The sequence below is a fragment of the Notamacropus eugenii genome, chromosome 2 (assembly GCF_028372415.1).
Source record: "Notamacropus eugenii isolate mMacEug1 chromosome 2, mMacEug1.pri_v2, whole genome shotgun sequence".
In the NCBI taxonomy this organism is placed as follows: domain Eukaryota; kingdom Metazoa; phylum Chordata; class Mammalia; order Diprotodontia; family Macropodidae; genus Notamacropus; species Notamacropus eugenii.
The window spans coordinates 494,274,037-494,299,235 of record NC_092873.1 but is presented as its reverse complement, the minus strand read 5'-3'; the positions used below and the strand labels follow the sequence as shown (position 1 = coordinate 494,299,235).

The window sequence follows — 25,199 nt, the reverse complement described above, 5'->3', positions numbered from 1 at the left end:
AAATGGGAAGAAAGATCAATGATGGTCTTGTAGACAAAAAATGAGGTTTTACAGACTATGCCAGCATCAAGGGTTGCCTTATGATAATTCCAAGTTTCAGAGATTAGGGTTCTATTTTTCTCTCAAAAGAAGGGGTATTTCCTGGATAGTAAGCCTTTTGGAGAGAGAAGAGACCCATCTGTCTCCTGGTGTTGGAAGGAGCATCTGTGAGGGACTGAAGCCATGAAATGGTGAGCAAGGCATCTTGACCTCACCTTCTGCTATTATCATGAACTTTTTGGATGGTACAGGTCTAATGGGTAGAGTGGCTGACCATCAGATAACCCCAAATGCTTTTCCCTTAAATCAAACGCCCATGGTGGCATTATCGGTTTGGGGAGCTTTGTTTGTTTTCTTTCTGAGGAGTCCAAACCACAGTGTGTTAATATCTAGTGGGAGAATACTAGATTTCTGGGGAAAAGTAAGATTCCCTAGACAGGTAGAAGAAATATATCAGTTGTTTACACTTTACTGAGTTCATTGTGGCTTTGTTCTTTTCCTGAATTCATTTATGGACTCCTATTAATAACTTACATTCTCTACATTTTCTGTGGGAATGCAAAAAAGACCATTTTGTACCCATTGTAAACACTGGGACAATTAGGTGATGCAGTGGATAGACTCTTACACCTACAGTCAGGAAAACTTAAGTTCAAGTGCAGTCTCAGACACTTACTAGTTGTATAACCTTTGTTAAATCATTTAACTGCTCTCTGCCTTAGTTTCTTCATCTATAAAATGGGGATAATAAAAGCTTCTACCTCCTAGAATTGTTGATAGAATCAAATGAGATTATACGTGTCCTTGCATAACACAGGGCCTGGTACATGGTAAGCACCATATAAATGTTACTAGTTATTACTAGTTAACACTAGTTATTAGTGTTACTTAAGTACTTGTATGGAGCTGAGGAGCCTGTTACTTACAAATGTGGAGACCTGAACACAAAATATATTCAGAAAATTTTAAAGAATAAACTCGGAGTGGAGCCACAATGAGCAAAGGAGAGTGACATTTTGGGCTTTGCCCCCAGGACCAGACCTGGGCTGTGAAATCCAGGATTTGAGGATTTGGACCACAGGCTATATCTATAATGTCGAACAGAACATGACAGCTATAAAAGAAGGATTGATCCTAGCCTTTCTGCAAAGTCCATCAAACAAGAAATATTTATAAAGGGGCAACTCTAGACCAAACACTATTCTAGGTACTGGCGATAATGGTACCTAGAATTGAAAATCTCTCCTCACCAAGGAGTTTCTTATATTCTCTGAATAAGCCAAGATTAATGGATGCAATGTATATACTAAAGAGTCACTGTAGGTTTTTGAGCGAGAGAGTCACAGTAAAAATCAGTGATTAGGTCCCAAATCAATCAATCAACATTTATTAAGCACGTGCTTTGTGTCAGGCATTGTGCTAGGGGTAAAACGAGGCAAAAGACAGTCCCTGCCCTCAAGACGCTTACAATCTAATGGGGGAGAAAACGTACAAATAGATACAAAGGAAGCTATATACAAGATAAATAGGAAATGATTAAATGAGGGGAAACACTGGAGTTAAAAATACATAAATACATTAAGAAGTAAACTATATGGAACAATTTTCTGACCCATTAAATACAGCCACATTTAAGCTGATCTCCAGTAGTATTTTTTGGACAGGATGTTCTTTTTAGAGGTAAATCAGTTATACAGACAACATCTTGACATGCTGCTGAAAGTCTGCTGTGGCTGGTCATTCTTTGTTTTAGTTGCTTTCTTGTTTTTAGTTGCATTCTTTAGTTTTATGTTGCTTATCATTGGGTACATTATATATTTTCATTTTTAATAAATTGGTGTAACCCTCCCCCTCTTCCCCCCCAAAATTATGGTGCTCACTCTTGCCCTGAGCAAGCAGCAGCTAAGTAAGGGGATCCATCAGATAATTCCGGCAGAGGCTGTGCCTGTCACCTGAATTATCCAGATATTTTTCTGATGACAAGAAGAGAAATGGCTTTCAGACTGGCCAAGGGGCTGGAGGCATTTCATTCTCTTCTGCTAATGTTTTCCTTCTCTCAAACCATGTACACAGAATTCAGGGATGCAGAACAAAAATCATGGACTTTGTTTGGGTTTGATTCTCTATAAATACTGAAATCCCAGGGAACTGTTCCCTGGAAGATGTGAACTTTACACTGTCTATGTTTCTAATATACATTATTCATGTTTCAAATATTTGCCAAAGGTGTCCTTATCAAACCCAATGGCCTTTTCTCAGGCCTTTTGCTTCCTTGATGTATCTGTACCATTGGTTGCTGTTCAGTTGTTTCTGTTATGTTTGACATTTTCGGATCCATTTGGGGTTTTCTTGGCAAAGACACAGGAGTGGTTTCCTTCTCCAGTTCATTTTGTAGTTGAGGAAACTGAGGCAAACAGAGTTAAGTGACTTGTGTAGGGTCACACAGCTAGTAAGTGTCTGAGGTTGGATTTGAACTCAGAGGTCTGCCTATTTCACATAGGTTATTTGATTCTGAAAAGATTTTAAAAACAATCCTGTGCTAGGTGTTAATATTGTTGTTATTTTTATTATTTCCATTTTATAAAAAAGAAAGCAGAAGCACAGAGAGGCACAAAGACTTTCCCAAAGTCACCCAGGTAGTATCTGGGACAGGATTTGAATTCATGTTTTCCTGACCCACTTGACCTGGGTAATTTCATTTGATCCTCACAAAAACCCTGTGCTACATGTTATTATTATCATACCCATTATACAAAAGAGAAAACTGAGGCAGAAAGACTTGCCTAAAGTCACTGAGATAGTATCTGGAACAAGATTTGAACTCAGGTTGCCATCTCTCTACTCTGTCCACTAGGTCACCACATATTACTAGGACCACCTTAATTCAAGTTCTAGTTTTGGCATTTCTGAGAGCCGTGGTCATGGGAAGATCACATATTCCTTTTCAGTCTCAGTTCCCTCATCTGTAAAATGAAGGAATCAGTTTTTTACAGGACTTACCTTACAGGGATCTCATGAGGAAGGGATTTTATAACCCACAAAGTTCTACGTAAATGTGAGTTATTATTAATAAACATTCATTTTAGTTAAAGAACACATCCTCCTTTCTGTGAACAACAGAGAAACAACTTCCCGAGAAATGTAGTGTGGTTAATTTTCCTTTCATTTAATTTTAAAAACAAAACAAATAATGGTATGAATGCCTTAAAATGGACATAGTAAACATAAAAATACATTTTTTTTACTTTGCACACACAGTCCCTAATCGAGATTCAGAGAGGTTAGTGACTTGCCCAGAGTCACACAGCAAGTGTCACAGAAGAATTTAAACCCAGATGTCTCCAACCCCACCCCAGCATCTGATCCACCCCATCATCTAACTGATAACAATAACAATAACTTACTTATATACCAACCATAACTTTGTAATAAGTAACTTACACTGTCTGCTTTGTTGGGGTGCTGTGAGGAAAGCGCTTTGTGAAATTTAAAGCTCTTGTATAAATAATATTTTTTAAAGTTATCATTGTTTTTTAAAAAGTTTTTTAAGCCTTCTCTCTCTTCCCCCCACCCCCCATAAGGTTCTCTTACCTGGGGCTGCTACAGTTGAGAGAAAAAAAAAGTCCCCTCAAACTCCTTGGACAAAACCCTCTTTGAGTAGACAAGTCTCAAACTGTCGGCCGTTGCTAGGACGCTTTGGTTGCTAAGGAGTAGGGGCGTGTCCCACTCGTACCTAAGGAAGGGACCACCACTCCCTGGTCCCTCCCCTGCGAGGCCCTCAACAGGAGGCTTTTGATTGGTTGCTATGGTCCAGACGAGCTTCAGACTACAGACTAGGACTACAGTGCCCAGCATGCACAGCGGGCCACAAGGCTGGGGCTTGCTAATTGCAAAGTAGGAGCAGTCAGTATAGATGTTTTCCACTGCTGGTTTGAGCACAGGAGCGATGGCCTGGCCTTCCAGATCTGCGAAAGAGCTGGGTGTGGAGCTTCAGAGGAAAAAGAAGAATGGAATAGATAATAAATAGAAAGGTTAAAAAAATATAATGACTAGGACTGATTTTTTTTAGGTCTACACAATAATAAAAATAATTGTATTGTAATTATCTAATTCTCATCTTGTTTTAGTGGAGAGATAAGTCTCTATCCTGCTATTATTCTGGTGTGTTTAATGTTCCCAGGCTTTCTTCAAATTTTAGCTAAAGTCCAAGACTCCTTAATCCTCATTCTTTCCCTCTACAATTCTCAATTTATCCTGTGTGTATCGCATGTTGACTACCCTATAGGCTGTGAGCTAGTTCCCTGAGATCAGGAATTTTTTTTTGGCCTTTCTTTGTATCCCCTGTGCCTGGCATACAGTAGATACCCAATAAATGCTTGTTAGCTCGTCTTGTATTTCAGATGACTGTGTAGATGGATAAAATGACTGGGTTTTGTAACTGAATGCGAGCATTGTGATGTAAGCTCATCTTTTGTAGCATTTTGGGGCCAGCTCCTGAATTTGGCTTTCAATAGAAATGTTTTTTAAATTTCTTTTACAAACACAAAGAAAATTTTAACAGTTCCTGATACTTTAGTAGCAAATAGGACAACAAGGATGACATGTGCCTCATCCTTTTCCTACATAATTTTAATTTCTTCTAATAGGCCCTATATTTTGCAAGCTTTTCATTCTGGGAAGATAGTTATTATCATCGGGATATTGTTTTTTTCATTGTGAAGATACAGTCATCATCACCATCACCACCACCATTTTTATTGTATCATCCGTTCAAGAGGGTGTTGTAGTGGATAGAGAGGGCCAGTTGTGACAGCAGAAAGTCTGAGCTCACATTCTATCTCCAGCACATAATGACTGTACAATTCTGCACAACTCATTGGGGAGGAAACTTCCCAAAACCATAATTTACAAATTGCTAATCTGCATTGCTAGGGGGAGTTTCCATATTGGACCTTCACCCATACAAGTGAAGTCACCAGTGCTCACTGAAAATCCTACCCAATATAATCACCACCCAAAAAATTCCCACTAAGCCTGAAACTACTATTATTTCCTATGAGAAAAGGAGTTCTCTCTTGAGACTTCCAAACACCAGAGAAAGGCACTTGAATGAGAAGAGATGTGAGATACTGTCCTTTGTGAAGATTTCTTTCCCTGGAAGAATCTTTTATAAGGTAAAGGTCAGGTAGACTCGAATAAGAAGATAGGAGAGAAGAAAGTTCCCATCCCTGCTCTAAGCTAATGCCAGCACCAGGAAATATGAGCTCTTTGAGGACAAGGATAAATGTTTTCCATTTAGTTAACATTTAATAAATACTTGTTGAATTTGATCTGCCTACCTTTCATGGGTTGTTGCTTTTGGAGTTTTCTTGACAAGGACCATAAAGAGTGGTTTGCCATTTCCTTCTCCAGATCATTTTACAGATGAGGAAACCGAGGCAGACAGTTTTAAGTGACTTGCCCAGGGTCACACAGCTAGTGCCTAAAGCCGAATTTGAATTCAGGCTCCTGACTCTAGACATGGTGCTATATCCACTTCCCCCCCCCCATTCCCCCTCTCTGGGTGGGTCCTAATTGGGAAGAATTATCCTCATTTGATCCTGCCCTAAAACATGTAGTATGTACTTAATAAATGGTGGCTAGATGGTTTGATTTGGAGTGGGGAGAGAGGAGAGGAAAAGGAGTCAAGAGATTCAAATGGCAAGAATTATTTTTCTTCCTTTCCTTTGAGAGCAAACCTCTCCAATAAATCTCTCTTCCAAAAGACATCTTCCTCTAATTGAGGGAAGAAAGATAAGATTTTTCAGGGTCTCCCATTTAAATGTCCTGTGTAACACATTAGTCTTAGCCTGTTAAAAAATGTCCCCTTATCTCATGAAAATAATCCATTGTAAAAAGTATCTATTCACAGGCTCCCCACTTGAGGCACTGAGGAAGCAGATTAGATCTCTTCAAAGAATAGATTCATTTTATGCTGTGATTATGAATACTTGTGGGAGCCGTTCACTGAAACTCATTTCTCTGGAGGCTGTTTTTTTTTTAATATATAATTTCAATCTCCTGATTTGTAAATGGGAAAAATTTAATAAAGGAATGTAATCAGATTGTGTAATTACAACCTCTACTGTAATTTGTTACACCCAAGGGTAAGTGAAAATATTTCACTGGCTAGTGATTTGTAAATAAATAACATTTTGGAGGATTAATAACTTTATGTGAAGGCACGATTATTACTTGGTATACAGAAAAGTCACATAGGACTTTTCAAAAATTAAATAGGAATTTGTGATTTCCCAAAAAATTTTCAATGTGTAGGATATGGGAGAAAGTTTTTTTTATTTTCTTTTGAAAGCCAGGTTATGTTGATCCATAACTGCACAAAATGAATTTTTGAAAATTATTTGAAAGAGATCTAATCTGCTTTCTCTGTGCCTCAAGTGTGGAGCCTGGGGACTTTATTATTAATAAAATTGACATGTGTTTATATCAAAACACTCATAATTTTCTTTCAAAGATTATTTTCTATATGATACTGACAGGTCAGTAATAAATAAATTTTCAAGTAGATTTGATTTTTGGACTAAAATTTACAGTCATCATCTCATTGAAAACATTGTCATCTCTCTCTTGTGTCTGTAAATGATTAAAAGGAACCGTTCTTTCCTGGCATGCTTATTGACATCTTGTTTCTAATACAATAAATAATCATATATGCTTCAGTGTTGTTACAGTATTATTTTCTGCCTCCCTTTTCTGAAATTATTTAAGCTTCATAGCTTGTGACAGTCAAGGTCAGGAGGACCAGAAAGGAAATGGAAAATCTGAGATTCAATTTAGCACATAGCTAGGGGAGAAATAGCCTAGAAAGTGGTATTGCTCCTGGAGGGCCTGGAATATTTCACAACTGCTAATGCCTAGGACCTGCAGCATCCTGAATCTTCCAGAGTAACTTCCAAAACAACATAGAGAAGTTTCTTTGGAAGAGCCAGAGAATCTTTGCTCCTTACTGGTTGTGGTAGATCTCTGAGCCTCATTAAGATGGGGATAATAGAGTATTTATGTACAATTATAACTCTAAAACTAGGTGGGATTTCAGAGGCCAAATTAGAAGTGATATTTGTTTTGATATTTTCACCCTTGTGTTTTATGGAAGCAGAAACTGAGGTCTAGGGAAGTAAGGTGATGTGTCCCAGGCTACACAGAGAGAAATCATCAGAGCTGGGATTCGAATTCAAGTCATCTGACTCCTGAATTGGTGCTCTTTCCATGGTACCAAGCTGTCTCCACCTTAAGGGCTTGTTCATAGGGTCATAGATTTAGATCTGGACTGTACCTTTAGAACCATCCAGTACAACGCCCTCTTTAGAGATGAAGAGCTGAGGACCACAGAGGTCATCAGAGTTGCCTAAGGTCACACAGGTGGGTGATAAGTAGCTGAGCAGTCCAACTGAGATCCTTTCACTCTCAGCCCAGCTGCACTTTCCTTTGAATCAAGCTGCCTCCTCACAGGGATAAGATAATGTATGTAAATTGTTTTGCAAACCTCAAAGTCCTATTCAAAAGCCAGCTATTATTTTGTACAGAAACATTTCTTTAACAGTTGGAAATGATAATTAACTCTAAGGTATGTGTTTCTTTACATTGCTTTCTGATGGTAACGGCAAGCAGAACATTTGCTCTGGACCAGTGGAAAATGTTACTTGAGAATCCTTTATGTTAAAGTTGGTAAAACTATAATAATAGCTGACATTCATTTGGAATTCACTTTAAGGTTTGCAGAATACTGTTCATATATTATTATTTCATTTGATTCTTATAAAAAACCTGCCAGCTAGATGGAATTATTAGCATTCTCATTTGATAGAAGCTCAGAAAAGTTAAATGAGGTGCCCAGAATCACACAGAGATAATAAGTGTTAAAGTCAAGAATTGAATGAAGGTTTTTCTTATTCCAGGTCCAGTAGTCTGCCCACTACGGCACTCTGCCTCTTAAACACAATCATTCCTGTATTCCATTTTTTAAAAGTTTGTTGTTGTTCAGTTGTATTCGACGCTTTGGGACCCTGTTTGGAGTTTCTCTTAGCAAATATAGTGGAATGGTTTTCCATTTCCTTCTCCAGCTCATTTTACAGATGAGGAAACTGAGACAAATAGGGTGAAGTGACTTGCCCAGAGTCACACAACTAGTATCTGATACCAGATTTGAACCAAGAAGATGAATCTTCCTGACTCCAGGCCTAGCATTCTATCTACTGCCTAACTTTTTTAAAGTTACAGAAATATTAAACATGAGCTATCTTCTCCCTAAAAGCAAATCTCTAATCTATTAAAAATTATTAAATTTTTAAAAATTAAAAAATTGTAATCTAAAGATCTATATATCCTTCTAAAGTACATCGTTCTCCAAGGACAATGCTAGAAGCATATAAATCCAGATTTCAAAAAGGCAGGTTTAAAAGTCTGTAATCTGAGTGAGACGTTGAAGGCTGCCCAAGTGGATGCCCATTTAAGGGAATGACTCACAGTCTCAAGGAAGTTAGAAATGGGAAAGTTTAGTCATTTCTGCCTGCTTCCAATTCAGAATTTTTCCAGTTTTTCAAAGAATGGGCCCCAAATTAAAAGAACCTGCCATGTTCAGAGCCTGCCTTGATCTATTTGTATTTTTTTTTTTTAGCTTTTGGTGTGATGACTTCTTTCACTGTTGAAGATCAGAAGCTCCTACAGTTGAGAGTCTTAGAGATCTGCTGGAAAAGTTTAGTGACTTGCTAAGGATCACACGGCCATCATGGGAGGAGCAACTGAGCAGTCAAGCCTTCATTTGTGGTGTTTGGGAGAACTGGTAGGCTCCATGGTTGTTACCCTGGCAGAATTATTGCTCTGAGGCTCAGATCAATTCTCATACCAGGCCTTTCACCTCCTGGCCTCCTCTCCTTACCTTGTTTTTTCACCTCCTGCCCCCATCTACTTGCCTTGCCTTTCATCTTCTGTTCTTACCTCATACACATACCATGTCTTTCACCTCCTAGGTTCACCTCACATGCTTTGCCCATCACTTCCTGCTCTCACTTATTTACATTGCCTTTTGCTACCTCACTCAAGCATCAGGTCCTTACCTCTACAATGTAGCACCTGTGTCCTAACTCTGGAAAGTAAACTTTTATTCACAATTTTTATCTCTTGAAGAGGTGAGACTCAACTAAAAAGGTATGTTATATCACCTATGGCTAGCAAACTCCCACCACTTCTTACTTTTCTGTTTCCATCGATAAGGGGGAATCCCCTTTGCCTAAGCAACTCTTTCCCCACCCCACCCCCAGCACTTCCTGTTTTATTATCCCTATCTACCTTAGATCCCTGATCTACTTATGTCCTGATCCAGCTCTATTTCCCCCTCTCCTCCCATTTGTCCTCTAGAATCCCACTTCTAGCCTCAACAAACTTCCCTTCACCTCCAACCTCTTTCTTTCCCATTTCTTCTATCTTCTGTCCTTCATGGAGATTTGCTGTTCCCAGAGCACTCTATAGCCCTGCCCATCCTTCTGAGTACTAGATATATCTTCTCATGTTTCCTCCAATAAGCTTTGCTTATAACAAACTAAGACTTTTGGGATACCGTGTGTGTGTGTGTGTGTCTGTATGTGTGCATCCCTCTTGAGCTACAGTTCCCCCCTCACCACCTGCCTACTAGAGATTCCAAACTGTATGTCCCTTAGGCATCACAAATTCAACATGTCCAAAACAATTCTTTTTCTTCCTCATTTCCTCCTCAACCTGCCCCTTTTCCAATCTTCCCTATATTTGTTGAGGGCTAGTTTGAAAGTTCACTGTCATCACTTTGCTCTCCCTCGCCCCACACTTCCAATCTATCACCAAATATTATCAGTTCTACCTTTCTAATATCTTTCTCCTCTGATTCCTTCTCTCCACCCATAATGATGCCATCCTAGTTCAATCTTCTTGCCTTCACTGTTCTAATACCCTCCTCACTGATGCCCCTGCCTCTAATGTCTCTTATTTCCAATCCATCTTGCCAGAGTGATGCTCCTAAAGCACAGATCTTATCATGTCACTCCCCTGCTGAGGTATCTCCAGCAGAGCCCTATCGCCTCTAGTTTTCTTAGTCTAAAACTCTTTTGTTCTGCATTTAAAGTCCTTCACAACATGACTCCAATCTAACTTTCCAGCTTTATCATATATTGTATTTCTCCTGGGCAGTCTGACCAAACTGTCCTTTTTTGCTGTTTCTTTCACATGATCTTCTGTATCCATGCCTTTGTGGGCAGCACTTCTCCATGCCTCGAATGGTCTTCCTCCAAGTCACCTCTTCTGATCTCTAATTTGCTTCAAAACTCATCTTAATGTGACCTTTTACAGGAGACCTTTTCTGATCTCCCCAATGGCTAGTGGTAGTATTCATATTGAATATTCATGTGTATGTGTGTCTTGTCTTCTCCTAGTTCCTTGTAGACAAGGATTATTTCATTTTTTACTTTATATTCCCAGCACCTAGCATAGTGTCTGACACATAGTAGGTTCTTAATAAGTGTTTGCTAACTGATTACTTGATGGACGTATCAAAGGCAGGATACATGCCCAATTCATCCTGCAACCAAGATATTCATTACACCGTGCTGATTCTCATTTTATTAATCAGACAATCTCTATTTTATCTAAAACATTCAGTCATTTTTGGATCATATTTGGGTAAGTAAAGAGCCTAAATTTGTGATTTCATTGATATAATGATCCACTAGGTAAGCAACTCCCTCTAACATTGGAATCTGTCACCTGGGTGGCAGTATGCAGTTGTGTACTATTGGACAGTACATCGAAAGATTAAGGGATTTGCCCAGTGTCACACAGCCAGTGTAGGTCAGAGGTGAAACTGCAACCCAACTTTGAGGCTCTCTCTCTCTGATCACCAGTCTTTGCTTCTTCTTTTATTGATTGCATTAAAAGTGTAAAAGGAAAATCTGCACATTATAAACTAAACTACTAATTTCTAGAGCACCATTTTAGTGATTTCGGTTTGTCCAATGTCATTTGGTTGAAAGAATCAATAAAGACAAAAATTGTATTTGACATTCCTGTTACGTTATTTTAAAATAGAAAACATTGTCAAGATACAAACCAGGAGCTATGAACTCTACATGGAACCTAAGCTTCAGGTATATGCCTGTGTGATATTCATTATCATTAAAAATCAATTAAATACCTGCCTTAGATGCTGTTCCAAGTAAGAGCATTGCCCGCTGGGAACTTGTTATTTATGAGAGACATTATAGGAATCATGCAATTAACATTTACTTAAGCATATTATATGAGACAGCATGGTGCAGAGGAAACAAGGATGGATTAGCCATTAGATAACCTGGCTTCAAATCCCAGCCCTGCTGCTTGCTGTGTATGACCTTGGGCAAGTCACATGACTAACCTCTCTGAGCCTTGGTTTTTTTCACTTGTAAAATGAAAGAAAGGCAGCCAGGGTGTAGTAGCCTTGATGTAAGTCCTTTCTCTGCCCCAAATCATCAGTGTGACCTTAGGCAAGTAGTTCTCAGTGCCTCCAGAAAGCTCTCGAAAGGTACAACTTTCAGAGCAGGTACCAACCTGCATTGCTAAAGGGAGCTCATGGGGAGCTCCCTACATCAATTTAAAATACGTCTAGTATTTTGCTGAGAGCTGAGGCATTTTTTGCTAAATGAAAATGTTTTCTTTCTTTGCCTCCTTCCTTCCTTCCTTCTTTCTTTCTCTTTCCTTCTTTCTTCCTTTCCCTTCTTTTCCTTCTCTTCTTTCCTTCATCCATCCTTCCCTCCCTTTCTTTTTTCTTCCTTCCTTCTTTTCTCTTTTTCTCTCTTTCTTTCTTAGTTTCTCCCTCTCTTTCTTCATCTTCCTTCCTTTTATTTCCCAATGATGTTTAAGTTCAGAATTTTTAAAAAAACCCACAAGTTTGATCCTTCTGCCCTCCAAAGTGAATGGACTATACCTGTCCCTTCCAGTGCTAAACCTGTGATCCTCTGATATATTAACCTTAGAGAGAAATAAAATAGAAAGGTCATGTGATCATGGATGTGGAGATGTGAAGGACCTCAGAGTCCTCACACCTGCAGTTCAACCCTATCATTGGGGAAAATTGGGGCCTAGAGAATGAAGTAGCCAGCTGATATCACATGAAGCAGCAAGTAACAGAGCCAGTATTCAAACCCTGTCCTTTGATTCCCTTTCCATTGCACCCTCATACTACCAGCTTCAAGTGGACTTCCTGAGAATCAGAAGGTTTATCAAGTGAATGTAGTCAGAAATCATCCCTATTCACGTAAACCAAGTTATTCTTCACCTTGAGAGGCAATGGGGGAGAGTGGAGAGATCTAGTCAACAAACATTTATTAAGCATATACTATGTACCAGGCACCATGCTAAGTAAGTACCGAAGACATAAAGAAAGGGAAAAACCAGCACTTATCTTCACGGAGCTTATAGTCTAATGGGAGAGAACACATATAAAAAACTACATACAGATCAGCTACTGACAAGATAAATTGGAGATAATCAACAGAGGGAAGGAACTGGCAATAAACACTGCCAGGAAAAGCTTCCTGCAGAAGGTAGGATTTTAACTGGGACTTGAAGGAAGTCAGAGAAAGCTAGGAAGTAGAGATAAGATGGCAGAGAATTCTAAGCATGAGGAAAAGTCAATGAAAATGCACAGTGGGGGAGATGGAATGTCCTGTTTGAGGAACACCAAGGAGGCAGGAGCCATTGAATCATGTTTAATAAATGCTTCTTCTCTTCCTTTCTCCACCCCACTGCACCCATCCATCATTATCCAGCATGACCAGATTGAAGATCCACTAAAGGAAACAGAGAAGGCATGGTCAGATACATAACAGGAGAACTGGGATAGAATTAATTCTTCTTGTAGTCATTGTGCCTTAGGGCCCTGCTTCTGTTGAATGTGAATATTTAGCTTGGAGAGGATAAGTCTATGATCAGTCCAGCACTCTGCAACATACATTGTCTTCTTTACTCTCACATCCTATCTGTCTCTTTTCCTTACAATCACATAGTCTTTAAATGCCAATGTTTGCAGTGGGGGTGCAACCACAAAGTTTTATTGCATATAGGTAAACAGAAGACAGTGCTGGTCACAAGAGTATCACAGAAACAAAGAGAAAGCATCAGGAAGAAGAGGGTGATAAGACAGGCATGAATATCTTTCTTCCACAGATGAAGTATGTGCCTGCTGAAGGAATCTCACATCATTTCATTGCTTCATTCACTCAACAAGTATTTGTTGATTAAATTGGGAAAGATGTTGATAGATTTTTTTCTGAAGGGGTTATAGATTTATCACTGTAGTCATTAATAATGATAATAATTATTGTTGTTAAAGTTCTTAGGTGTTTTCCTTTTCAAAGTTGAACTAAAGATATTTATAACTAAAGATATTTGTACCTATTCCTCTATAAGCTTGAACCAAATGCTTTAAAAAAGATTTTATTGCTGGCTTTTGTTTTTTTAATTGTTTTTTTTAATTTCTCTCCACTCCCCAAGACCACAAAATGTTCCTTCCTTTATAATGAGGAAAAATAGTTAAGTAAAAACAACCAACACAGTGACTGTATCTGAAGGAGCATGCAATTTGTCTGCAACTTTGTTCCTTGAAGGTAGGAAAAAACCCATTCTCTACAACCAAGTTTATTCATTGAAACTAATCTAAATTCAGCTGTCATTTCATATTGTTTCTATTTCAATTATTGTTATGTTATATGTTTCTTGTAGTTCTCCCAGCTTTACTTTGTGAGTCAGTCAATAAATATTTATTAAGCTAAGTGCCAGGCTCAGTGCTAAGCTTTGAGGATACAAAGGAAGGCAAAAGACAGTCCCTGCCCTCAAGGAACTTACATTCCAATGAGGGAGACCACGAGCAAGCAGTTAATTATAAACTAGGTATCTATAGGATAAATAGGATTTCTTTAATTTGATTTTTTGATAAATTCTGTTATTTGATTAACAGAAGAAAGGCATTAGAATGAAGAGGGATTGGGAAAGGTATCCTGTAGAAGGTGGGTTAGCTAAGCCTTGAAGGAAGCCAGGGAAGCCAGAGTTTCTGGAGGGAGGAAAAAGAAGGAGGCAAGGGTAACTGGAATGAAGTGCATGTGTGTGTGTGTGTGTGAGTGTGTGTGTGAGAGAGAGAGAGACAGAAAGACAGAGAGAGAGAGAGAGAGAGAGAGAGACAGAGACAGAGAGAGAGACAGAGACAGAGAGAGAGAGACAGAGAGAGAGAGACAGAGACAGAGACAGAGAGAGAAAGAGAGACAGAGATAGAGACAGAGAGAGAAAGAGAGAAAGAGACAGAGACAGAGAGAGAGAGACAGAGAGAAAGAGACAGAGACAGAGAGAGTCACTGAAGTTTATTGATGAAGGGAGTGGTCAGTTCCCATAAGTCTTACCAGATTTCTCAATTTTTCAAATTCAAATTTTTCAAATTTTTTATAGAGCAATAATATTCTCTTATGTTCATATACCACATTTTATCCCCTAGTCAAAGCTAGTCACTTTGTTTCCAGTTTTTTGCTACCACAAAATGTATTCTTAGGAATATTTTGGTGTATGTGGGACCCTTATTACTTGGACCTTCTTAGGGATATATGTCTAATAGGGAGATTCTTCTCACAATCATTAGGACCGTATTCTGAAAATCATGTTTTCACCTGAAATTGTGCATTTTCTTTTGAGGGACAGAGATGGAATGTTTAGGATATAGAGAATTGGAATGAGGTTGGAAAAACTTGATTTAATGTCAGAATTTGTTTTGCTTGACTTTGCATTTGCTACAAGAGTTTTGTCATTGTTTTTCAGAGGGTGAGCAGAAGGGGAGGGAAAGCAGAACAATTAAATGCTTGTTAATTTTTTTTTTTTATAAAAGGGCCTTGATGAATTGTTGGTGTGATGGACCAACAAAACAATGGGATCAACATTGGTTACAACCTCTTCCATCCCATAGAATCTTGGGTCTCTTGCTCCATTTCCAAAATACTAATTGAATATTGAGTAGCAACTCAACTAAAAACAACAATACTTGTAAAATACTTGGGGTGGGGGGAACCTTTTAAAAGCTCAATAAAATTGCCAGAGATTTCTCTCAGGGTTTTCTTTAATTTTTTTTCGTCACCAGTTTTATGGTTTTTTTTTTTTAAAGAACTTCTTTATTTAATAATAGTTTTTCACTTAAAGTCGAATTATAATAAAGCCTCTCTCCATCACCTCTTTTATTCTCCTCAAGGTGTGATAGGTCATTAGAGGTACTGCAAATGATTGTTTATTCCTAACTGACAGGGAAAAAATAAAAGCTACCCACATGACCTTGGAGAGACCTAGCAGGAAGCCAAAGTAAGGGTATGGCCCCTCTCATTTGCACTGTTTTTGAAAGTAGCCCTGATTGTATTTTGATAAGCTCACAATGAAAACATCTAGCCCAAAAACATCCAGGCTTTGTAGTCTTTTGCTGAAGCCTCAAGGCAGTACTGGAAACAGCCGATTATGGAGGACTCTTTATAAGCAGTGTGGTTCAATCTCTTTTCATTTTTGCTATTAACATACTGATTTTCAGGATTAGAGACAAGCTCAAAAATGCTGCCTAGTAGGCAGCCTAAGGTCTTGGCGAAAGAATGCTAGTTTGGGAGTCAGAATACTTGGGTGGAAACCTTGCTCGGCAATTTGCCACTTGACTGACTTTTGTCAAGTCACTTTATCTGTCTAGAACTCAGTTTCTTTACCTATAAAATTCTTCCCTGATTTTACTAGGTCCCTTCCCATTTTATGGAGAGCTCTCAGAGAGCAACTGCTCACATGGTGGTCAGAAGAAGCAATGGAAGGCCACTATCAAGGTCTCTCTTAAGAACTGTGAAATTGATTGTGTGACTTGGGAGCCACTGACACAGGACCATCCAGCATAGAGTGCCCTCATCAGAGATGCACAGCATCTGTGAGCAAAGCAGAATTGAAATAGCTTGAAAGAAATGAGATATACAAATTTAGAGAATCTACCCCAAATATTCACATGGACTATTTGTGACTGACCTGTGGTAGAATATTCTGAGCTCATATTGATCTGATCAGTCATAGTCGGACACACTGTAACTTGACTCTGGCATAGAGATGTAATTTTGGTCTTCTGAGAACGAAGGAGCAGGTCCCTTCTATCTCTGAAACATAGTCCTTTTATGGTTCCATAAGCCAAGTTGACATAACCCAAGTATGATTATAAAGCAATGAGAAGCTGCTTTTGAAATCAGTCAAGGCATTCAAGGGTCCTTAGAGGTCATCTCTAGTCCAATATACTGATTTTTCTGATAAAGAAGATGAAAGCCAGAGAGGGGGAAAATGACAGCCCATAGTCACATGATTGAGTAGCAGAGATTGGGTTCAATTCCAGGCCCTCTGACTCCATAGCCAAAGATGTCTATTGTGTCATCATCACCCAACAAGTACCAATGTCTGGAAAGTCTTAGTGAAAGTTGCACTAAGACTTTTGGGACATGCTGCATTTATGAAGCACTTATTATGTGGCAGGTATTCTGTGTAGAAATAGGAGCAAAAATGAAATAGTCTCTATCCTAAGTAAGGAACTTCCAATTATGGGGATGGGGTGGGAGGAGGAACAATATGTACACATAAAAATGTGTGCAAGATGCTTACACAGTGATTATAAGGTAATGGGTGAGGGAATACCAGCTCCTGGGGGATTCAGGAAAAGACACCTGTTGGAGGTCATGCTTGTGCTGAACTCTGAAGGAAGCTAGCAGGTGGTTCCGGTAGGCCAGTCCCACTGACTCACAGAGTTCTTGAAATGGAGCTTTGGAGTTTATGCACACAGACACACACACATACATATATATATACACATACATATATGCTCATTCATACATACATACTAGGAAACTGGAAAATAGCCCTGGTTCTGCTGTGGAATACAGGATAGAGGAGATAACTAACATTTATGTTGTTCATAAAAGTACTTTACCCACTTTTTCTCATTTGAGCCTCTTGAAAACCCTATGAAGTAAGGCCTTTGTTTATCATTATCCCCATTTTACAGATGAGGAAACTCAGAGAAGTTCAGTTAAATGACTTGTTTAGAGGTCATCCAATTAGTCAGATCTTTCTTCTTGACTCCAAATCCAGCACTCTATCCACTTGGCTTCACTGCATTGTAGTGAGTGACCTGACTTCCCACACCTTCCCCCCACAGGCAAATTTTGTGCTTTCAGAGAGTGTGGGGGATTGGCAATGGGTTAATTCAGGATCCTAGCCCTTCTCAATTCCCGGGACTAAAGCAGACTGGAAAGCAGAGGGAGGTAAAGGAGTGGGAGGGGAAGTAGGGGGAAGGAGGGCGGGGTGGGGTGAAGGGCCTGGATCACGAGTTGAGTGCATCTGCCTGGAGTGGGGTGGGGTGGGGAGGATGCCATCGCCACACTGCGTGAGCCAGAGTCCTGAGCCACTCTCCTGTCCCGGGGCACCCGAGGAGAAATCCGAGAAAAGGCAGGAGACGTCGGGGCTGCGGCCGCCGGCCCGTCGGCCCTGGGAAGGCTTAGAAAGCCCGTTAGTCAGTCCCTAGCTGGGTAGCCTTCTTGCCCCCAGTGCCCACGGAGGGTATTCCCAGGCTCTCGCGTCCCGGGCCAGCCGGGGGGCTGTGACCCCAGGGCTTGGCAGGCTCCAGCTAGACGCCGCTGCTCTTGGCACCCCACCCGGGCTCAGCTGTACCTCGCCGCCCTCCTCCCCGGCTGGGGCTGCAGGTAAGCCGCTGCGGGGCGGGAGGCCAGGTGTGCCCTCTGCCCGCTGCCCGCGTCAGGTGTTGCGGGAACTCTGCCCGGCCGCCTTGGGGCCGGGGCAGGTGCTCGGGCAGAGAGCCGGGCCTGGCTGTTTAATAAGTAATAACCGGGGCAGAGCCACCGGGGCCGTGGGCAAAATGGAAAGGACCGGGCCAGGGACTGGTCCAGAATGCGAATTGCAGCTTTTCTCGGGTCCTCCTGCACGTCTGCCTCGGAAAGGTGAGCGTGGGCTAAGATCAGGGCGCAACTGTGTCCCCAGCCCTGGGCCAGGGCCGAGGGAAGAGGTCCCTAAGGGGGCCAAGAGCAGGGAGTGGGGGGTGGGTCAGGAACAGGAAGGGCCTTTCCTGGATGAGCCCTCTCCCTTTAGCTTCTCTCCAAGGGTTGCCCTGATAGTGATCTGCTCTTCGCCCGGCCTCTCCAATGGAAGAGATGGTCACTTCCTACGCAGGAAGTATTAGTCAACTTGTGATGAGCTGTCGGGAAGATGGGGAAAGACATTGCATGCCTTAATATTCCTGGGAGGAGCTCAGGGGACTAGGGTTATAAGATTGAGGTCTGGAAGAGATCTTAGAGGTCACATACCTTGTCCCTCCCTTCCTCTTCCCCATTTCTAGATAATAGGATCATACACCTAGAGCTGGTCCAGACCTTAGAGGCCAACTAGAATCATTTTACGGATGAGGAAACTAAGAGCCTGAAAGCACCTCAGAGGCCATCTAGGTCAACTGTTCCCCTCATTTTACCACTGAGGAAACGGAGGCCAGGGGAAATTAAGTGACTTGTCCAAGGTCACATCTTCCCCTACAATGAAACCAAAGAGTATGGTTAAGATTCCTGACCAGGAAGTGTCCAAATTCTATAGTGCTGGAAATTTAAAGTTGGAAAGGACTTTAGAAGTCACTCCTCCAAAGCTCTCAATGGACAGGCAAGAAAGCCAGTATCCAGAAAAGTCAAGAGACCTGCCCAAGGTAGTAAGCACCAGAGCTGAAGTTCAATAGCAGAGCCTTTGACTACAAATCCACTACTAATTTTTCACTCCACCATCCTGCCTCTAGTTCCCAATGTAGACTGAACCACAGACACCATAATTGGGTGTCCTCCAAGCTCTCTGACCTTGGTTTCCTTACCTGCCTTAAAGGCCCTTGAGTCAGAAGACCCTGTTCAAAATCCCCTTCCTTCACTTACTTGTGTGATCTTAACCAATGTGTTATGACCTTCTGGATTTCAGTTTTCCTATTTGCAAGATGTGGGGTTGGATTCTTAGCTGGCCTCCAAGGACCCTTCCATCTTTAAATCTGTGATCCTATTTTTTCTAAGGGTCCCTTTCAAGGTCTGAAATCCGCTGAGATCCATCTGAAAAAGCTTGATCTCAATAGGTTGACTTTTAAAGTGAAAAAGTTTTTGGTTTTTGGCTGCAATTTTACAGAATTTCTTCGTGAGTTCCTACCCTTGACTTGCTTGCTTCAACATAGCTTTGGTTGTTAGTCTGGATATTTGCAAAAAAACACCAAAACAAAAAAACAAACAAAACGAAGCCAAAGTTATATTGCTGGTTAAGTGGGACCGATGCTTTTGCAAGAGAGCTATAAAGAGTGACCTTGGACCCAGGTGCTCTGAATTGTGACTTTTTCTGTTTATAAAAGCCCTCTATGGAAAGCACTTAGGTGATTGTGTCCACTTTTGTCTTTACTCAGCTCCACTAAACTACTGACAGCAGAGGTGAAATTCCACTGGCCAGTAATGTGTATTGGTTTGGCAGCTTTCAAGTGTACCTGATCCCTGAAATGCATACTCTCCCTCCCGCTTGCAGTCCAACCCAGCTTCGCTTAGCCTGGTTCCGCTCCAAGCGGGTGTTTGACAGGCATCATGTGCACTCTTGAACAGCTAAGAGGTTTCTGGAGATTTTGTGGCTTTCAAGGGCTCCCAGCTTGCTAGGTCTAGTGTTTGCGGCCAGGTCTTTAGTCTCCAGCCCTTTGTAAAGAGTGCTTTGTGTCTTTCCTCTGGGATAACCTGATGAGATGAACTGAATGTAATTAATTAATTGTGGCTAGGTCATTTTCTCCTTGCTCCTGTGGATTAAAGTTACTCACTGGATGAGAGGGTTTTTTTTAAACTTAGTTTTCTTTTTCTTTAAAAAAGTGTAGTGGGGGATATGGAGAGCATGAATTAGAGTCTATGACCCTCAGAGTAATGAACAGAAGTGTACAATTTTATGATTAGACCCAAACTGATCACCACAGAATCATCTTTAAAATTCATAGGTAAGTTTTTTGAAAAGAAGGGGAAAAGTAAGAGAAATTCTAAAAGTATAACAAAATGGTCAAAGGCATTCCCCAGGAAACCTTTCTTGATTTCTTTCCCCCTCACCACTCTCTCAATACCTTGGAAGGAGTGTTGTGGAAACAAGCATTTATTAAACACCCCCTCCATGCCAGGTGCTTTACAAATATTATCTCCTTTGATCCTCACTACAGCCCTGGGAGATAGACGTTGTTATGATCCCTATTTTACATCTGGGGAAACTGAGGCACACATAGGTTAAGTGACTTGCCAAGCGTCGCACAGTTTATTCGTATCAGGGGTTAGATTTGAACTTGGCTCACCTCTATCCAATGCATTACAAAACGACCTCTATTGCTTCTTAGATTACACTTTGTATTATACTTAACTTCTCTACGAGAGGTACCTCCTAATACAACGGAAACTCCTTGAGGACAGGTACTGTTACCTTTTCCTTTTCTATTATCAGGACTTAGCACAATGTCTTACATATAGCAGACCCTTAATATATGCTTATTAGATTAAATAGAAATAGGTGTCAGCCAGGATTCTGAGCTACACCACTCAGTCTTTATTGTGACTTTGGCCAAGTTATTTAATCTCTGTTTGTAAATGAGAAAATAACGCCATAACACCTACTTACTGACCTCACAAAATGGGGATCGATTTCAATCGTTGTCAGGAATATGCCCTTTCCAAAGCATCAGGGGTGTGTGTGTGTGTGTGTGTGTGTGTGTGTGTGTGTGTGTGTGTGTGTGTGTGTATTAGAATTTCCTCTACCAATGAAGATTTGGCACTTATAATCTCATAGAGTTGTCTGGGACACTAACAGGTTAAGCAATCTGCCTTGGGTCATATGGTCAGTATTTGACACAGGCAGCTCTCCAACTGCCTGTTTGCATACAAGTTCCTTGAGAGAAAAGATTGTCTCATTCTTTGTATTTGTACCACTGGTTCCTAGCATAGGGCTGGCCCATAGTAGGTGCTTAATAAAATCCTGTTGATTCCTGTCTCAGAGGCCAACTCTCTATCCAACATTTCTGGTTTGTTTAGTAATTGTTCAGTCTTGTCTGACCCTTTGTGACCCTATTTGGGGTTTTATTGGAGTGGTTTACTAGAGTGGTTTGTCATTTCCTTCTCCAGCTCATTTTACCGATGAGAAAACTGAGGCAAACAGGTAAACTCTTCCAGAGCCACACAGATACAAAGTGTCTGAGGCCATATTTAATCTCAGAAAGCTGAGTCTTCTTCACTTCAGGCCTGGCCCTCTATGCACTATGGAGCCACCTAGCTGTCCCACATACGTTAGGCTTCCTCTTTTCAGAGTATAGTGCAGTGGATTAGGAGTCAGAAGAAATGAGTTCAAATCTACTTCTGCTACTTACTACTGGTGTGACCTCAGGTAAGTTGCTTAACTTCCCTGGATCCTAGTTCTGCATCTATAAAATGAGGGGGTTGGACGAGCTGCCCCTGAAGGTCATTCCAGATTTAAATCTTCTGATCTTCTAGCATCAGTCACCACTCACTGGAGAGAGAAAGCCCGGGGGAGTGGGGAGAGAAATGGACATGGATTCAGATGTAGGTTCAAATACTAGCTTTGATGCTAGCCTCAGGCTCTGAGCAAACCAGTCTGTGAGCCTCAGGTACCTCCCAAAGGGCCTTTTCCTAAGTTATAGATATAGATAGGTTTCAGTCGACCACAGTGGAGGACATTCCCAGACCACTGCCCATCTCCTTGATATATCAACTAGAAGGGAAGCCAGTGGCATCTCCCAGATCTGAGGTTTAAGTTTAGATTTATTTGAGTTCCCAGTTTTAGAGCTTTTTGTAGTGCCTAAAAAGGCAACTCTTTGGATAAAGACCCTTAACAAATACTATGAGTAAAAAGCCTTAATTGGTAACTGGGGATTGGGTGTACTGTTCCTTTCAAGGGCTCTATGCGCGCACTTTAGAAGCATGTTATAGAGTATCAAGAGATATAATTAGGGTAGGGACTCTGGGACTCTGTCTCAAGGGGCCATCCATCATTTGGGGCTTTCATTTCATCCTTTTCCTATACCTGATAATCACCCTGCTGGACGCAACAGCCACAAGGATCCCGGCCTATCACTGTGTACCCACCATTGCCTCCTCTTGGGGACTGCCCTGCAAAACCATACCCAATGCCCTGACACACAGTAAATATAGGTATAAATGCTTATTCCTTTCCCCTATAACTTCAAATGAATTTGCCCCAGGTGGCAAATTCCTAGTTACAGCTCTGGAGGGGACTCTTCCTAGGAGTGTATCTGCTTGTTTTAACAAAAGGATGCTTTTCAAAGTAGAAATATCCCTTGCATTTGGTGACTTATTTATTTATTTTTGATAGGATGAAAACTCATTTAACCCAATGCTCTGCTCAGTATCTGAGTCAGATTGGAAAAGCACATCTTTTATATTAGAGGACACCACTTATCGGATGTGTGCAGATATATGAAATAGGTTTTGAAAAGACAGTAATTGATTGCAGAAACCAAACCTCTTGTTGAAGCTAGAAGATGGGTTTTCTCTTTTGCTTTTTTTTAAAAAAACTATCTGACTTCCACAATGAACACTTTTTATTCTAGAAATGGAAAATTCGGGAGTAGTTATAAGTAGTTGTATCTCTCAAGAGGATGACAGTCGCTACAATATGAAGCAAAATGCATCAGTCTCTCAGGAGCTGCTTTTAGAAGACCAGATGAGAAGGAAGCTCAAATTTTTCTTCATGAACCCTTGTGAGAAATTTTGGGCTCGAGGTAGAAAACCATGGAAGCTTGTCATACAGATTTTAAAAATTGCAATGGTGACAATCCAGGTAGGTCCTTCAGGTATCAGAGATGACATGAACCTTCCATCAACAAAAAGAAGGGATTGTAGAAATGGGCCAACCCTCTGATTTTTATGAATCTAAACTGGACAGATATTGTTGCATAGAGACTAAAAACACCTGGACAGTTGAAACTCCCATCCTTCTGAGAAACATCTGGTATGGTGGATATAGGGGGCTGGACTATAAGTCAGGAACCCAGGAAGGCCTGGGTTCAAATACCACCCTGATACTTCCTAGTGGTATGACCATGGGCAAGTTAATTAGACCTTATCGTCTCTAAAATGAGGATGAGGATGATATCTGTAGTACCCACCTGAGGGGCTTATTCTGAGGTTCAAATGAAATATGGTATGGAAGGTGCTTTGTAAAACTTAAGAAATTTTATAAATGTCAGTTATTATCATTATATTAAATACTAACGAAAAAGGCCTTTGTTTTTTGTATCTTTCATTCTTATGATTTTTACTTTTGTTATTAACATCATTTTCATACAGAATATTGATTGGCTTTTGGATTTAGAGCTCTGAGGACCTTAGAGGGCATCTATTTCCCTCATTTTACACATGAAGAAACTGAGACCCAAAGAGTTATTTATTGGCAGAGGTAGGATTCCAACCCAAGTGCTCCAACTCCAAATCCAGTTAACAGTGTAACATACTTCTCTTTTCATTTTTAGTCAAGTTTATCTGAAAGTCCCCAAATAGGCAGGAGAAACTGTCACTGACCAATCTACGCCAAGCTCAGGGACAGGTTTTGTCATCACTAGTTTCCTTTCTGTTCCTGTCTAGTTGAATTTCCTAGCAACCTGCGTTTGTAGAGTGTCTGGCACAGACATTGCTTGGGTTCACTCAGCCTAGTGCCCTAAAAATATGCAATTTGTGGATGCCTTTTGTCTTTACATCACAATCCCAGCAACACCTTTGTCCAGCATGGTTTTGAGCCATCATCCTATCTGGTTGTGATTTTCCCTACTCCTTACATATATTCTGCAATCCAGCCTATGAACCTGATTACCATTCCTCAAACATGATACTCTCATCAATTGTCTCTGTACCTTTTTTCTAGATGCCTCTCATACCTGGAATGCTCTCCCACCTCACTTTTGCCTCTTGGCTTCCTTGGCTTTCTTGAAGAATGTCCTCCAATCTCATCTTCTGCAGGAAGCCTTCCCTGGTTTCTTGCCAACGCCTTCTATAGATATGGCCCATCATTCCAGCCTATTGAGGTCTTTTGGAATCCTGATTCTTTTATCCAAACTATTAGCCATCCCTTCTAAATTCACATTACTTCCTCATTGGTGTGCCATCCATGTCTTTATTCAAATTACCTATAATTTTGAATATGTTAGGGGCAAAGATAGTTACCCAAACTCTTGTGCATAGACCCATTTCCAGATGGACACTAATTCATGTTGTTCAAAGAGAATTTTGAATCATTTATTATTCTGCACTTCTAAATATTGTTGGAGAATTTCTTTGTAAAACTGGTTGGGAGATGTAGTTGTATTTTTTCTCTTCCTTAATAGGGTGGGGACCAGAGCTAAATAAGTGTAAAAAGTGGAAAGGATGTTGCTTGATGGGAAAAGTAGATGTTGCATTTATTTGAGCTTTTAAAATATAGGTTCATAGATTTAGAGCTAGAAGGAACCTTGGAGGTCATCTAGTGTAACACTTGCATTTTACAGGTTAGGAAACTGAGGCCCAACATGTTAAATACATATAGGTTGTAAGTGATAGAAGTAGGATTTGAACCTAGAGTCCAAAGCCAGTATTCTTCCTTATAATATGAGGTTTCCATTTACTTTGGATCTTTTTTCTCTTGATGAAAGAATATTGAGTTCAATTCTGGGTGTCATGGCTTAAGAATGACATTGACAAACTGGAGATCATCCAGAGGCAACCAGGAGGTTGAGGTTTTGAGTCCATATCATATGTGGTTCTGTTGAAAGAACTGGGCTTCTTTACCTATAGAAAAAAAGGGTGGGGGAAGGGGGAAGAGATAGGACATGTTAACTGCCTTCAAGAATTGGAAAGGCTGTTCTGTGAGGGAGGGATTTGATTTGATCTGTTTGATTCCAAAGGTTGGAAAGAAGAGCAATGGGGGGAACTTGTGAAAAAAACAGTAAAGACTCAATGTCAGTAAAAACTTTGGAAAAGCTGTCCAAAAGTAACATAGTATTGAGAGATAGTGGGTCCCCC

At 40.5% G+C, this 25,199-nt stretch overlaps 2 protein-coding genes across 7 annotated transcripts in view; one reads left to right on the top strand and one right to left on the bottom strand.

The window, feature by feature from the left end:
* The window catches only part of DNAI3 (dynein axonemal intermediate chain 3), a 123,126-nt gene extending 119,388 nt beyond the window's left edge, over window positions 1-3,738 (bottom strand). For 4 of the 5 annotated variants that reach the window (XR_011975719.1, XR_011975720.1, XM_072648910.1 and 1 more), the window contains exon 1: window positions 3,631-3,738. The gene's annotated coding sequence lies outside the window, so the exon portion shown is untranslated. Of the gene's footprint in view, window positions 1-3,480; window positions 3,606-3,630 lie in introns of those variants that run through there. The other variant, XM_072648911.1, reaches the window with a different exon arrangement.
* Window positions 3,739-17,505: 13,767 nt separating this feature from the next.
* Window positions 17,506-25,199, top strand: part of MCOLN3 (mucolipin TRP cation channel 3) — a 49,339-nt gene continuing 41,645 nt past the window's right edge. For both annotated transcript variants that reach the window (XM_072648908.1, XM_072648909.1), the window contains exons 1-2: window positions 17,506-17,834; window positions 22,757-22,986. In XM_072648908.1, coding sequence (XP_072505009.1) covers window positions 22,759-22,986 — 228 coding nt within the window. In that variant the 5' untranslated portion in view covers window positions 17,506-17,834; window positions 22,757-22,758. The remainder of the gene's footprint in view (window positions 17,835-22,756; window positions 22,987-25,199) is intronic.